Source organism: Cotesia typhae, unplaced genomic scaffold (genome assembly GCF_013202065.1).
Source record: "Cotesia typhae breed Kobodo isofemale line unplaced genomic scaffold, CoteBio_Ctyphae contig_33, whole genome shotgun sequence".
Lineage (NCBI taxonomy): Eukaryota > Metazoa > Arthropoda > Insecta > Hymenoptera > Braconidae > Cotesia > Cotesia typhae.
Genome location: NW_027423741.1, coordinates 339,355 through 355,998, shown reverse-complemented (window position 1 = coordinate 355,998; position 16,644 = coordinate 339,355). Strand labels below are relative to the sequence as shown.

At 33.0% G+C, this 16,644-nt stretch overlaps 2 protein-coding genes across 3 annotated transcripts in view; one reads left to right on the top strand and one right to left on the bottom strand.

Moving 5' to 3' along the window:
- The window catches only part of Ldd (lipid droplet defective), a 29,189-nt gene that overhangs the window by 541 nt on the left and 12,004 nt on the right, over positions 1-16,644 (bottom strand). The window contains exons 7-17 of one of the 2 annotated variants that reach the window (XM_074241317.1): positions 16,435-16,642; positions 16,091-16,231; positions 15,565-15,754; positions 8,072-9,362; positions 7,780-7,925; positions 7,395-7,595; positions 6,443-6,623; positions 5,798-5,910; positions 5,306-5,716; positions 4,383-5,129; positions 2,610-2,853 (exon numbers count right to left, since the gene is read on the bottom strand). In XM_074241317.1, the coding sequence (XP_074097418.1) occupies positions 2,610-2,853; positions 4,383-5,129; positions 5,306-5,716; positions 5,798-5,910; positions 6,443-6,623; positions 7,395-7,595; positions 7,780-7,925; positions 8,072-9,362; positions 15,565-15,754; positions 16,091-16,231; positions 16,435-16,642 (3,873 nt within the window). The remainder of the gene's footprint in view (positions 1-2,609; positions 2,854-4,382; positions 5,130-5,305; positions 5,717-5,797; positions 5,911-6,442; positions 6,624-7,394; positions 7,596-7,779; positions 7,926-8,071; positions 9,363-15,564; positions 15,755-16,090; positions 16,232-16,434; positions 16,643-16,644) is intronic. The other variant, XM_074241319.1, reaches the window with a different exon arrangement.
- LOC141526347 (mediator of RNA polymerase II transcription subunit 14-like) lies at positions 10,042-15,563 on the top strand. The gene is made up of 5 exons (XM_074241320.1): positions 10,042-10,469; positions 10,633-10,765; positions 10,834-14,637; positions 14,735-15,001; positions 15,098-15,563. The coding sequence occupies exons 1-5, from the start codon at positions 10,336-10,338 to the stop codon at positions 15,260-15,262; spliced, it is 4,503 nt and encodes a 1,500-aa protein (XP_074097421.1). The 5' UTR covers positions 10,042-10,335; the 3' UTR covers positions 15,263-15,563.

The following is a 16,644-nucleotide window of genomic DNA, read 5'->3' as shown; positions in this document are numbered from 1 at the left end:
TGAATTTTAAATATGAAAAAAATAATATTTAAGGGGAAAAAAAAAAAAAAATCTGTAAAGACACTTGGATTATTTTATGTCACGTGCAAAGTCTCATTACTTGGTTCGCTGGGTAAACTTAGTAACGGTTTAAATTGTGCTTTGTACTTTTGTCGAGAGTCTAGAAGAGCAACAACAGCGATAGCTATATATATTACAGAGTATAACAGTGCAGTAATACGGTGAAAACTAGAATGACATTATGAATGAATACGAGACGATTAAAAAATAAATAAAAAAAAAGAAGAAACAAAAGGAAAAAATGCGATAAGGTGGAGAGAGTAATTGTGATAAAAGTTCGTGTCTCTTGTTCCAATCACATCTCCCAGGTAGAACTCAATATACTTAATCTTTTTTCGTTTATTTTATTTTTATTTCCCAACAATCGATCCCTTAACTTGTCGTCGTCTATTTATTACGCTAAAACGAACTTGAACGACAGTACAATTGTTTAACCTTCTGACTTGCGATTCAGTTCGTTTCAAGAAAACAGTAAAAAGCTCCGGATAAAATTCTGTCAAGTGTCCATTATCCATTCTATTATCTATTATTATTATTATTATTATTATTATTATTATTATTATTATTATTATTATTATTATTATTATTTTTTTTTTTTTTTAAATATATTTAATCGTCGCGTATTCTATCAATAAAAAAAAAAAAAAAAAAAAAAAAAAAAAACTTTTGTTATGTAAAAATTTATGTTAATTTACAGGTAATTAATTGTTTTATTTTAGTATTTAGTCCTAGCGTATCAGGCTAATAGACTGGGAACTCCGAGTTTCATATTTATTGAGAATAATAGGTTTGTTGAATAAATTGTACGTGGAATAATTTTAATACATATATTGTTTAAATCAAAAATTAATATCATTAGTTAAATTACAATAATTACAATTATTACACAGTGATTCAAAGTTAACCCTTCTCTTTCATATAACGATTTTACAATATTTTTAAATTCACAAATATTAGTTATTTAAAATGTACCTGATAAAAATTTATGAATCTTGTTGATTTGACTTATTCTTTTGATTTGATTCACTTCACAATTATACTTTACGATGTTAACACTAGGATGTCAGGACAACGAGAGGGATTTCCTTGAGAAAATTATAAGGTGTCGAATTTTAGGGCGTTACTAATTTCCACTCATTGGGGGAACCAAATGTCCAATTATTTGTCTATTTTCTTGGGCCCTCACCCTCTCTCTTAAGTTGTTCAAAAATATCGTATGAGTCCCCTCTACTTGGGTCAGAGCGCAATATAGTTTTCTCACTTACTCTTATGTTCTATTAATCATCTATGTGTTTGTGTATACGTAAGCGCATTTACGCATAGACAAATACATACATTCGTACTGTTTAACAAGAATTTATTTATTAAAAATCGTATGAATAAATGTGCATGTACTTGAATCTAGCATCTCTTTTGTTTTCTAAATTTAATTATTATTTGTAGAAATATTTCTATTTTATTAATTTATAAGTTGTATTATTTTAGAATTTCGTGGTTTAATAATTGTTCATTTTAAATTGTTTAACTTTTAAGTTCTATATTTTTTTTTATCTGTTTCATATTCGTATTTCTTATTTGTTTGAACATCATTTTAGTTATTTACTATTATTTTAACATTTTAACATCCGAATAGTTATTTAGCTAAATTATTTATTATTAATTATTATTTAACGTATTTGTTATCATTATTATTTAAACTATTTTTTCCTAAACTTATTTACTATCTAGACTTTTATTTTTTTGTATTATTTATTTTGGGAGTTCTTATTTTACTTATCTAAAGATAATCTAAAAACTTTCCCAAAAACATTTTGTGTACTTAGGACTATTTGTTCCCTGACGCATCCGAGATAGCTTAAGTACAGTAAAATTTTAGAGAGAGATCGGACGAGACACTTAATGATCACACTCGAATTATCCTTTAAAAAAAAATGAAATAGAATCATACTCGATTTTTTATAATTCATAAATATGTAAAGAAAAATTCTTTACATAACACTTTCAATAAGTAATATAATTTACAAGAAAAATTTTAACTCTTGCATCTTCACTTTAAAAAAATCAAAATAAAGATATGAAGTTAAGGAAAAACATAAAGGAACGAAAATGTGGTTTAAACCATTATTAACAAAGTCTATTAGCGATAAAAGTATAGAATGTGTCCGATGTCCAAAGTATAACAAAGGCCAGAATAGAAGGAAGAAGCGCACTTACTCACTTATTTACTTGCTTTTACTGAAAGATACTAGCATGTGCTTTCCATCAGCTTTCATTCCACTAGCACACCATACGTGTACCTATTAATATCCTTCAGGCACAAGGATAAACGAATCTCCAGTACCGGGCAAAGCAAGAGCGCGAGAGTATATATACATTGTATTATGAAAGACCCGTGTATCGTGTACTTGAAGGCACATATACATTTTACACTGAATTATTTCCGCTGGATTGTTTCATTATTAATTATTAAGTAATAATTAAGCTCTAAGTAGTAAAGGGAGTGAAAATGAATTATTAATAATGAAATATTTTTTTTATACTTTTCGTACCTGCTCTAATGAACTTTGGGTGAGCGTGTAGTCGGTAGCTTTCAATTCCTCGGCAAGCCTTTTAACTCGGGAAAAAGTTTCGCTGAGTGGGACATCGTGGACCCTGGGGATCATCAGTCGTGCTGCTGTTGCTTGTCTTGATGACACTTTGGCTCGGTACAAATGCCGAGATATCGCGTCTTTCAGCTCTCTCACCGTTACCGGCTGAGTGAAGCGCAAAAAAGCAATGTGTCCTTCGCCGAACCTTTATTAATAATAATTATTCTTAATTAAATAATTTATAAATTAGGAGACAATTAATAATACAGAAACTTTATTAATTTTAAAATTTAACTCGGGATTGTAAAATAACAGTTTTTGAATTCGCTAGAGACCGAGAACCGTTAATTTAAATATTTAAACGATTCACATGAAATTAATTTATGTGAAGGTAAAAATGGGTTTCAACTAGATAATTATTTCAGTAGACATTGGAGTGGAAAGCACAGTTTTAAATATATTATTATTATTATTATGTGTAATAAATTATTAAATAATTTTACAAACACAATAATTTTTAAAGACTGAGGTAATATTAAATATTAAAAATTTTTTTAATTTTTAAAATCGGAAAAACAAATAAATAACGATATAAAGAAAAAGGTCGTTGTATCTCAGTCATGTAATATATTTCAATTAGAGAAAATAACCGGAAAGGCGGTATAGACCAGTAGCAGTACCGGCATTACCAGAAGCTGTTTTCTCTTCTTCACTGTTATGCGGTTTCTCGGTTTTACCACTACTACTTTGTAGAGCTTTTTACTGGCAACCATCGGGTAAATGAGTTGCATTATTAACATTTATTATTCTTATCAACGTAAATATTTTCATAAAATATAAACAGAGACTGAAGCATATGACCAGAACTGTAATGCCGATGCAAAGTTTAATAATAATTAAAATGGAATTAACGATAAAGCGTAAAGTCTATAGTCGGAAAAAAAAATTATTTTCACGACAACAACAACAACAATTATATTATTATTATTATTATTATTATTATTATTATTATTATTATTATTATTATTATTGCATGCACTTATATTTAGTATTAATTACTGTGAAATGTATAAAGTTGTCTCTGAACGGGTTCACGGCTATTTAAAGTTCACGAGTAGAATAGAACAATAGTTTGGGCTGGCGAGCCAGAGAAATTTTACAAAAGGTCGCTCTCCATACCGCACAGATAAGTCCTCTATATCTATAGATAAATACATAGATATATAGGTATGTGTAAGTAAAAGGTGGTCGATACTTTGTACTTCGTCCCACCAACCACTTAACTGAGGCACAGAAGCTTTAAAAGCCCATTTCGAAGGGGATCGAGTTCGTGTGGAGTTTGGCAGTATACTATCCTTCCTTCTTTAATTCTCTTTTTCTTCTCCTGCTCTCTTTCCTCCATTTATTTTATAATATTTTTTTTTCTTATTTTTCCTTATAGTCATAGCATATGGGAAATCGTGTGCCATTGAATTCTTTCCTATACCACAATCGTTTTCGTTTCGTTTCGTGCTTTAGGAAAATAGCCCGTTCCGTTTATAAGCCATTTTAAATTCTAACGTTTTCCTATCTACTCTTTTTATTTTATTTTATTTCATTTCATTTCATTTCATTAATACTTTAAGCTGATATCAACATTTAAAATAAAAATTACCCACGGTTTATTTTGTTTAAAATTATTAAAATATTTTTCTATCAATAAAATTAATAAAAAATTATTAATAAAAAACATACTTGTGTTTAAGATGTTGAACAGTCCCAATACACCTCAACCCTGCACGAGCAAGAATTCCGACTCGATTACAAAGTTTTTCACATTCAGCAACACTGTGTGATGTCATAATAACAGCGCCTTGAGCTCTTGTGATCTGGCGAATAATTCTCGCCACAAGCTCCTTGGTAGCAGGATCCATACCACTGGTTGGCTCGTCCATCAGCACTACAGAGACCGGCGCCAATACACTGATTGCTGCGCATAACTTCCTCTTGTTTCCGCCGCTGAGGCTGGAAACCCTCTGATGTGCATACTTCAGTAGGTCAAATCTGTTTAGCATCGACTCAACGGCTTTTGGTACATTACTTAGTCCACAAACTTCCCCGTGAATAGTTAAACACTGATGGGGACTTAAGAATCCATCAAGCGAGTCTGTTTGAGGGCAGTACCCGATTTCTCCGTTGCAAAGAGGCCGTCTATCTATTTTATTATTTTTTAATACTATTTGCCCGGCTGTCGGAAGCAATTCAGTGGTAAGCATCTTAAATGTCGTGCTTTTTCCCGCTCCATTAACACCCAACAGACCAAAACAAGTACCCGCTTGGATTCCAATACTTAAATTCTGTACGGCAACATTGGTCCCATAAACACTTCTATATTCTTTACGTAACTTAATGGTCTTTAGTATGTCTTTGCTAGCTCCATTCTCAACCCTTACTCGCTCTTTTACTACGTCTTCATCTTCACCGGCGTCTTTATAAGATTCTCTGGAATAAATTATCACGCTTCAGCATCAGATGTAATTAATAGGATTACGTAATTATTTCATAATTTACTTAGCGCTTTACTTTACAAAACATATTTAAAATAATAATTATGATAATTTTATCCATAATAATAATTTTAATGTTTATAATAATAATAAAATTAAATAATACTTTACCTCTTTTTTTCCCAACTAGGGAATATCCTGCACTCAATGGCTAAATTAACTATGTAAAGAAAAACACCAACGAAAAATAAAAATACATAATGAGGACCAATGAGATCCCATCCCAATGGTGACTTGTAAGTATCCATATTAAATCTTTCCAATAACTCAGCAGTAATGTCATTGGTTGACATTTGAACCAATGCGTCTCCCAGTGCGTATTGTGGAAAGAGAAGCATTATATTATGTAACATTTGTCTCGTGTCTTTAGCAGCTTGGCTCTTTCCCAGGATGTCGATTACCAGTATCGTTGCAAGACAGATCACACCGATGAATGTGTTTAAACAGAAAAGAACCATGTTTGAAAGACTTGAGTCGTCGAATATCTTTTCAATTAAATGAGTAAACGGAATTGACGCCCACCTTTGAAGAAATCCAAATGTTTATGTTAAAATAATTCATTATAATGATGATGATTGATTCGTGATAATTAATAAAACTTACGCAAAAAGAACAAGAAGTAAACAAACACCGGGAAGATTATCACGAGCAACGTATGCAGGCAGTCCAAATATTTTGAAAACTCCTACGGCAAATCCAATAGATACCAGGAATATCTTAAATAATTAAAATTATTATATCATTATCGGCAGGCTGGTGCGGCTATAAAATAATCATTATCATTATCGTTATAAACTATTACTGTAATATATATTAAATAGTCTAGTTACGTGCGATATAAATGCATGTAACTAATAAAAGTTTGGCACAACTTCACAACTTATAGTCACGAGTTTAATCCTCGGCTTGATGAGACACTGAGTGTTAATCGATCTTAGCAATTAACGACAGTATGAATTGCTTTGTAGGACATAGACAGACACAGGAAATGGGGAAACTGTTAGGACTGCGGTTCGTCCCTGCTTGTATGTTAATAGTTATGATTTCAAAATCCATAAGCTGCTGATAATAGTTATACTGTAGATTATTGTCAATCGTAACTTTAATTTCCACGTCTCTGATGACGTGAATAAATTATAGTTTGTGAAAGATCGATCACCGCAAATTGTCACTCTGGAGTCCAGAGTATTTGGATTTGCTTATAGTTTATTAGTTTATAAGTCGTGAATAAATCTCGAGGAGGCTTACCAAGAAATCCCAGATCAAGGCAGTAGTCCAATAAGTTACAGGATGCACTCCGGCTAAATACAAAATACGCTTCTCCTCAGACAATCTCTCACGAACAAGTTCTCGCGCGCCTTGTGCTGCTACCAAGTTGAATGCGATGAGCAGAACAAGAGCCACCCCTACGTCTGCCACATGCTGCAGCCTAAAATTAATAACAGCTTAAGTTTGCCAATTTTCTCGTTAAATACGATTATGACTTTGAATATTTTTCAAGGATTATAAAATATTATATTTTACATTTTTTTTTTTTTTTTTTTTTTTTTTGTTTAAAGGAAAAAAAAAAAAGTAATAGGAATTATTGTCGTGTGGATAATTTGTATTTGAGAGCAAAGAGTTTAGTTGTTTTCTGGTTAAATAAGATACGTATATATAATAATAGTTTTTATTCTGTTGCAAGTTGAAAATTGAAAGTTGTTATTTTTCTTGAACTTGTTCTTCCTCAGCTATTTCTCGTCAGTATATACCCTGAAAACCGTATTTAAACCGACAGCGGACAGAAGTATGGAATGGAAGTAAAGGTTTGGAGAATGAGGATACAGCGGATAGGAGCAGAACGTGCTCAACTTAGGAAAGCAATTACCAAGTCCCGCGGACCTAGCCAAGTCTAAAGGCAAACAGAAGTTTAACGAGTCATGGACGACAGCCTCTCGAGAACCTCACCATCAGGTGAGTAAGAATAGTCGGGAGAATCCAATGATAGTTGCAACCAACGAGACTCTTGTGGCCCATTAACGTTTCCCAAGTGAAAAATAGTTTAGAGATTGTTAACGGGTTTTCCTAAAGTAATAACTGATACAATTTAATAGTCATTGTTTTGGTTGCATATATGCTTAAATAACAACTTTTGGTGATAACAACTATTCAGAGATGAAAGATTATTATTCTATTAGTTTGTTAAAAAAACAATACTCACAAAGTTGTACGATTCAATTGGTCGCTTGACAATTTTAGAGGGTGGTTGAAGATTTTTAAGTGTCCGGATACGCCAGAAGCTCGAAGAATCGCTTCATTGAGAGCATTTAGGTAGGCTGGAAGAGAGTGGTGCCCTTTATTGTTGTACCAGACCACAAACAGAGGATCCTCTTTCAAGTGAGATAACGACCATCCTCCGTATCTATAATTAAATTTCAAAAATAAAATAAAAACATATAAAAAAGGACATTTGATTTATTATTGTTTCAATTATTTAGATGTTTCAACAAAAACAATACCGTAAAAATAATTAATGAAACTTAATTCCATTTATTCGCTATAAATTTATACACAATTTTAAATTCTAATGGATTATTTAAGCTTACCTCTTCTCAATGTACTCGCGGAACGTCGAAATTATCCAGTCAAGTGTTGGACGACCTGGCAGCGTCTGAAAGAGACCTTCAACAGCTTTAGAAACTCCATGACAAATTTGTTGACCTTCTAGAGAGCACTCACAAGTACCCGTGTCCTTAATAAAATTAAAAAAAAAAAAAAATCTTTCATTAAAAAATTCTTGTAAAGTAGTTAATTTAATTAATTAAACTTAATATCAATTATTACTCTATTTTTCACAAAAAAAAAAAAAAAATAATAATAATAATAATAATAACTTACATTAGGATGAGCCTGCCAAGCACCAGCGTAATCATCACCGAACCGATCGTGAAGTTGAAAAGATAGTCGTTGAAGGAACGGATCACTGCCATTGTCAATGCTGTAGAAATAAGTGGAATGAGTGTCATAAAGCTGTGGATTGAGATCTAATGAAGGTTCGTCAGTAGAAGGCGGTCGAATCAATGAAAATCCCATCGCGATGGCGACGAAAATCGTGGGCAGAATTAAAGTTGCCAGTGGTGCTCGCCAGTCACGTATAAAATGCCACAGTTTTTTTTTCAGCAGAGCTTTCATTTGACGAAGAGCTGATGGGTTAGTCGGGTATCTCGTTAAAATAGATTCCGTGTCGTCAATCATGTTCAGCTCGACACTGCTGATGCTCGCGACACTGTTGCTGCTACCACGTACAGCAGAACTTCCAGTATTCCCTCCAGCAGGGTCGACTCCAACTCCGGCTGCTGCATTATCACCACGAGAACACAAATCCAAAAATACTTTTTCCAGAGTATCGCACTCCAGGGTGATACGTGAGAAGCCTAAGCTCTTTTGATTGTCCTCGAGATTTTTAATGACCCTGGCGATGTCATTAGTCGCTCCATGCTTGCCCAGGAAGGGAAGATTTACGGTGAGTTCATACCCGCTGGGATTACTGACTGTTGCATTGTGTACTACATCGAGCACTAGAGACCGTAAACTTTCTACGGCCTTATTGTCAATCTCCCTGATTATCTCTACTGGCGGATAAGCGACGTTTATCCAGTAGCCCTGCCCGTAAGTCGTTTTTAGTGTGAGAGGTGATCCCGTGCAGAGAATTTTACCACGGTGCATCACCACCACAGTGTCACTCAGCATGTCGGCTTCGTCAAGATGATGAGTCGACAATAGAACCGTTCTATTAACGCGGTGTTGGTCTATAAGACGCCAGATTCGACGACGTGCTGCTGGATCAACACCCGCTCCGGGCTCATCCAGAATAACGAGCTTCGGTGAGCCCAAAAACGCTAAAGCCACACACAGACGTCGTTTAGTGCCACCGGATAGTCTTGACACCGGTTCGTGCTCTTGTCTACCCAGCTCCAATGACGCTAACATCCCATTCACATTCTTGTCCAGCTCCTCATTGTTCATTGAACCTTTTAATTTAGCGTAAAATGTCATGTGCTCTCGAGGTGTCAGCGTGTCGATCAAGACGTTCTCTTGAGGACAAACTCCGATGTCTGGTTTGGTTCCTTCATCCCCATTAAAATAAATCTCTCCGCAAGTTGGTGCGAGCATTCCGGTTAACATTTTTCTGAAATTTTTTTTTTTTTTTTTTTATTTTTTGTAATAATTTTTTCAATAAAATAAATTCTAAAAATTTTTAAATGGCTAACTTAATTTTCATAAAATATGATACTGAAATTAAGAGACATCTGATAATCCTTGGAATTTTTTTAACAGATAAATTGTAGCAAGAAAAAATTTTATCTTTAGAAGCTCTAATAAATTATAAATGCAATTTTTTTTTTTTTTTTTTTTTAAATTTCTAAACTTAATTTATTTAAAAAAAAAAAAATAAAAAATTTTCAAGTATCTGCTAATTTCAGTCAAGTGTCATTGTAAAATACTCACATTAAAGTTATTTTAAGTACAGAATTAATAAATAAATTTATTTTAAAAAATATAAATCTATTTTTTTAATCAACATTTTGATTTTGATTTTTTTGATTGTTTTTTTTTTTTTTTTTTTTTTTTTTTTTATATATGTATGTTTTTATATATCAGTTCAAACATCAGGCTTTACTTTTGAAGCTAATACCTGTTTAACCAAATTCGAACACCAGATGTCAGTTGTTTCACTTTTTGGACTGTAATACATCACAAGTAACTGTATATTTGTGAAAATCAAAGTATAGTTACTTTATGAATCTGTACAGTGGTACTATGTGTATAATTCAGTTATTTACTTTCTCAATTTTTCAGTTAATGGAGTATCACTACGTGTCACAATATTTTTAACTCTTTTTTTAATTACAAATATTTATTTTGCAATATTATTTTAATAAAAATTAATTTTTTATAATATAGAAAATAATAAATGCTCAAAAATTATGAGACTTAATTAATTTGTGTAATATTTTAGAATTAACCTATTAAAAGGTGATATTTTAGTAAATATTAATAATAAATATATTTAATTAATGTACCGCGAGTGTAATTTAATTTAATTAAATGAAAATAAACTAGAGTATATTGATTAAACTTAATTTTAAAATATAACTGCAATGTCATTGCATCAAATTCCTGTGGCAAATGACGTGCCGCAGGATAACAATCGCGGAAATTCGATATCACTTGCAAGACTTATGGATTTTATGATCCAAAAAACTTATGATGAGTTAATTGTCCTTGCCGACACGTAAGTATTTTACTTTTATTCATTAATAGTTTTAATTTACCATTTTTGAATTTTTTTTAACAAACAAATTATTTCTGAATAATTACATTAATATATTTTTACAATTTCTATACGTGGAATTTTTCTTTTTAATTTATTTTAAATAAAAATTTTATTTTTGCAGATTAGGAAGTCACTCGGATATGGAAAGAAAAATTTCTATTTATAAGTATGCTGAAAAATCAAGAATCTTGTTCACTAAATTATTGGCGTTAGTTAAATGGACGAACAATATTTCAAAAGTTAACAACGCTGCGGTGTGTATATACTATCTTTAAAAAAATTTAATAAAACAATAATTTTAATTTTTATTTGATTTTTACAGTCAGCAATAACTCAACTTGATAACCGGTCTCTATTATTTGCGGATACTGCCAACCAATTGGCAAGATTATCAAGAGAAACTTTGGTTAACGCAAGACTTCAAAATTTCGATGTAGTAGCAGCTATAGAAATTCTGACAACAGGAACTTTCAAGCGTCTTCCAACATGTATAAAAGATAGAATTGTTCCATGTGACCCAATAACCCATGCAGAAAAAAAGTCAACATTGCAAAGGTTAAGCCAAGTCATACAACACCGATTAGTTACCGGAAAGTTGCTTCCCCAAATGCGTGACATAAAAATAGAAGCTGGAAAAGTAACTATTCATATTCCTAATGAATTTTCAATGTGTCTGACACTTATGGGCGATGAACCTGATGTCCCATGGCGTTTATTAGATATTAAGTTTCTTGTATCAGATCGAGAGACTGGAAGTGGAACCGCCTTAGTTCATACTTTGCAGACTAAATATATGCATCAGCTCGTGCAAGCGAGACTTATGGAGACTCCAAATTTACTGACTGATGCTTATTACGTCTTACACAATTTTTGCCAATCTCTCCAACTTGAAGTACTTTACTTGCAAACACTTCGTTTGATGCAAGATAGATTGAACAATGACATTCATGTTGATCAATATAAACCTGGTGAAAGTTTAACAGTATCATACTGGAGAGAGTTCACGATGAAAAATCCAAAATCAAGACTTGGTTACAAATTAACTGTTACTATGGACCAAGATAACCAAGCTGAACCTCTCGCAGTCATTAATATTCCTTTTATTGGTAGTAAGGAAAATGGAATAGCCGATCGGATGATCAGCGCCGACCAGCTGTCAATGGAATCTTTACTTATTCATATTATTAATGTCAGAGCAAATATCAGGCTTTCAGAACTGAAATTAGAACTTCAAAGTATGATAAAAAATGTTGAGTGTTCCCTGGCAGGCTTTCCAGCAATTTTATCCGTCACAGTTCTTCAACCTTGCTCATCAGTGGAACTTTTTAATATTACTACCAATACGTACACGGGCATGTTACAGTGTAATATTGAAGAATACGAAGTTCCACTCGTTTCAGAGTTATCAGCTGCTCTCAACGGTGATCGTTCCCGATTACCAGCATTGATTTCCGAGCTGAGGTTTTGGATTACTCAACAAAGATGTAAGAAGACTCTACAATATTTACCTGTTACAACACACGATCAAGTTCCAATTATTTTTGAACCTAATCATTTAATGAATAAAAATGGCAAACAGCGGGTGTTTGTAAAATTTGAAAAACATCCTTCAGTAATTTTAATAGTCGAATTCAAAGAGAAAGAATCATTTTCCTGTAAAATGGAGTATACTTTTCATTTAGCTACTGTAAAACATTGCCTGATGGACAGGGCTTTTCAAAATAATAAACACAACGACAGTTTTGATAATGATATCCCAAAAATCTACTATAGAGTGGAAAGTCTGACAGAATTTGATACATTTATTGTAACTCATGGACCAAATATGAGTGTTGACACTGATTCATTGTCAAGAGGAACCAAGCGACCGAATTCTGAGCCGCCTGATCAGGATGTTGTGCTAGTTACATCACAAAGTAAGAAGATGAAATATTCTTCTTATTTCATCCCAGAATTAGCTTACGTGGTTGCACTTTGTGATGAAAGAATACCATTCGTTTCCTTAGCTAACGAGCTTAATAAACGAGGTATACCTCATCAAGGAGTTCAAATTGACACTAATGCCACTGCTATAGTACTTAGGATAATTCAACTACCATCTCCATCATCAGATCCAAATATTATTGCTGCTTGGAAATTATTAACGACTCGATTACTCGGTATTTCAATTCGTATGCGAAGCAAGGACAGCACCATGAATTTTATGGTAGAATTCGTATTTTACAGCAGTCCATTAACCACTAGTCATCCAAAAGAACAAGTCTCAAGAAGGCCAGTTTATTATTCATACATCGTAAGAACGGCTGAAGCATCGTCAATCACCGTAGATTCGTTATTGGAGGAATGGGCAAAAATTGTCCATCTTTACTCAATTGTCCACGATTTTACCGAGTACCTCAACACGGAAAAATATGACTTTAAAAATATTGTTGATGTTAAATCTTATACTTACAATCAATTAGTTCTAGGTTACGGTCCTGATCACAAATACACAGTAACCATATATTGGAATGTAAGTGATAAATCTTTTAAATTTGATTTTGTTAAAAGTCTAGCAACTAAATCAATTAATGGACACTCATTGTTAAAAAATCAATTTGAAGCTCATTTTAATCGCCACTATAATTTAGCACAAATAATCGAGATTCTACATGAAACGTTGCAGCCTTGCATTTCCATCAATAAGTTATCCACGATGCCTCAAGTGGGTATACTCTACAACAGAAGCACAGTTCCAATTCAGATTTTTACAATCATACCCCAATGTCCTACAATTGTAAGGATATGTTATCAAGAAACGTATTGTTTAGAAGTTAGATTCCGAGATAATGGGTACGTTACTATACGAGATGGCACCTACAGTCGATTTGATCAAAGCAACGTAATAGATGAATTTACGCCTACTCAAGGTCTCAAGACATTCTTGTCAAAGTATGAAGAAACGTCACAGTTTAAACAACATTCTCAGACCGAGGATGATAACCCACCATCCCCAATTTCTATGGACATAGATGCCGGAAATGGATTTATGAGTCGCCATCAAACGAATTCTATATCACCAGCTAAGCGTGAAAGTTTGAGATTTCGTCATAATCCTTTGACACCTCCTTCTGCTAACAATTCTCATACTCCAGCCAGTCCTCACACAATTAACATACAAGCTACTCAGCATCAAAATTATCTGAACAGTCCCGCTGCATCCTATAATCTATCACCGCCTTCAATGCCTCCAAGCACTCCTAACATGATGCCTCATCCTTCGCCTGGTTCTGGATTCATACCGAGTAGTCCTATGAATACTATTCACGCACCAAGCCCGGCTAGTTATGTTGACGCACCTTTGACGAGTCCTTTTTCATCTCAAAGCATGACTTCTCCTGCTGCGTCAAATTGGCCTGCATCTCCTAGTGTCCCGAAACCTTCACCAGTACGACCTGGTCAAAGTCCAGGCTGTATTGCTGTACCAAATTCTGCTTCAGACTACAAAGCTGGTGTTCATGGGTCCAGAGTTTTGCCTCAAAAAGCTTGGGCTGGAGCAGTTCCGACACTTTTGACGCACCAAACTTTCGATTTACTTTGTACGCCTTCAATTCATCCTTCAGGAGTTTCCGGAATGCATATTCCTCCGCTGGAAAGATTCTTGGCATGTGTTTATATGAAGCGACAACTTCAAAGATTTCTTCAAAATGACAGTGCTTTTACTCTCTGCAATGGAACAGAGCCTGGTGCTGTGTACTTCAAAGTTGAAACCTTGCAATGTCGTATTGCTTTAAACAATCAACACATGCAGTCTCTTCACATTAAAATGCAACCGATTGCTGAGCATAAAGACAAGTGGACTGGTGAAGAGATACAAATATTTGAAAGATTTTTTGATATTAATGCTTTTTCTATGTTTTACAAGGCCAGCCCACTTGTGTGTTTATGTAAAATGCTGTCTCTTCCTGTGAATATTCTCAAAGATTTTATACAAATAATGAAACTGGAACTTAATTCTCATCTAAAACAATACCAATCGAATTGGTCTGTGCAGTGGTGTTTAAAAGTTCCTCCTGCACTAACTCCAGCCATGTTGCCTTATGGAGTACCAGCTATTATTCATCGAACTAATAAAATACTGTTTTTCGTAAGTTTAATTACTTCTAAATTGCTATATATATATATTTTTTTTTTTTTTTTTTTTTTTTTATTTATAAAAATATAAATAAATCTTAATCTTTCAGTTAAAAATCACAAAAATCGAAAATCAAAAAGAAACTCAACAAGAACCACCGTCGTTAATTTTACCACTACTTTATGATTGTTCGACCAACATAATGCATCTTTATGAAAAACAAGATCCTGTTTCAAAACCAATACTAAATGCTGTATCAATGCACCTCAAGAGATTTGCGGAATTTACAAAACTACAAGTGTGTTCTATTTTTCCAACGGTTAGAAATCTTATAATAGACTTTACACTGCCATCTGAACAACTAGTTACTTCACAGGTAATTTAATTAATTGACTTCAATAGTAGTTAAGATGAACTTTTTTTTTTTTTTCCTTCAACTTTAAATAATTTGTATTTTTGATATTTTTTCAAGGCTGCCGTAGCGACGACAATAAATAGCCAAGTGATACCTGCACCGCAAGTTCGTACTCCGGTGATTCAAGCACAGCTATTAAGGAATGGTGGCCCGGGTCAGCCTCCAGTTTGTACAACACAAAATATGCCAGCGTATGGTACAATGGGAAGGCCTCCGCAGTAAAAATAAATTTATATATGTATATATATGCAATTTTTCAAGTTTTATTAGCAAAATTATTAAAAGAGACTGAAGAATTATAATTTATTTTTAACTACGCGAGTAAGAAGTAGAATAAAAAATTTAATACTTTTATAAAATTACTGTAATAATTAAAAAAAAAATTAATCGTTTATAAATATAAAAATAAATACGCGAAGCTTGAAAGCTTTTTAAAAAAAAATGTAAACCATATTTAAAGAAACTTTAATGAGTATTTCAGAAACTCATAGTATAAAATAAAAAAAAATAAAAAGAAAACTTACATGATTGTTGTTTTACCGGCACCATTTCTACCTAAGAGACTGGTGACTTCTCCTTCACAAAGTTTTAAACTAAAGTCATCCACTGCAACAACTTCTCCTCGTTCAGTTTGGAAAACTTTTCTCACTGTTTCAAATCTCACATCTATTTGTTTTTCGTTTACCGTCATACTACTGATGTCACTATCCTCATCTACTCTTATCAACAATACAAACAATAATTATTCAGGGGCAAATTAATCTATCAATTAATTAATTAATACATATAATAGATTATTAAAATTTTGACGGGAATATTTTTTTGTTTTATGTACAATATTAAAATATTTAGTAATGATGGTAGTCACAAACAGAAAGTTTTTTAAAACGCCAACAAAGTGCGTACAGGGGTATGAATGATGTGCCAATTAAAAGTAAAATTAACATGTTACTAGGGTAAAAAAAAAAAAAAAAAAAAAAAAAAAAAAAGAGAGAGAGAGATAATAACATGTATATATATATATGTATATGTTCATGCGGCGAATGATACCTTGATAAATTGCTGAAGGGTGCAGAACATCGTTAGTGAAATAGAGACTGTTGACGAAGGCGAGGTAGCTAGGTCGACCGTAAAGAGAACGAGTGTCGGCCCACCATAAACTACGTGATCTCAACCCATGAAAATCCCTACCTGAAAATGATTATCGTTTGCCTTTTGCTTGCTATTCTCCTCTTCTCTTCAACATTAATTTTTTTTATATTTTCCATGTATGACATGTTTTAAAATATACATTATTATTACAGAAAGAAAACATAGACACCAAAACCAACCCCATTTAATTATGTACAGTACAATTATTATTAACTAATAATTAAAAAAAATTATAATCATACTTGAGTTGGTGTATTTGGTAACAACGTATCCTATTAATGCATAAAGTACTCCGTCGATTGCCATCATGACTAGAATAATACCTAGAGACATTGGATCTCCAGGGCTAGATTCTTCCCAAAGGCGATCCCAGGTGAGACCAATTCCTTGGACTTCGCGACGAGTTGCGTATAAACAGCCGTAACAAAAACTCGTTGACATACTCAGGCACT

Bases quoted from the DNA above. Each gene is read 5' to 3' on its own strand.
- LOC141526347 (XM_074241320.1), top strand. From the start codon at position 10,336: ATGTCATTGCATCAAATTCCTGTGGCAAATGACGTGCCGCAGGATAAC. The intron at 10,470-10,632 runs GTAAGTATTTTA...TTATTTTTGCAG, and splicing joins TTAATTGTCCTTGCCGACAC to ATTAGGAAGTCACTCGGATA. The intron at 10,766-10,833 runs GTGTGTATATAC...TGATTTTTACAG, and splicing joins CAAAAGTTAACAACGCTGCG to TCAGCAATAACTCAACTTGA.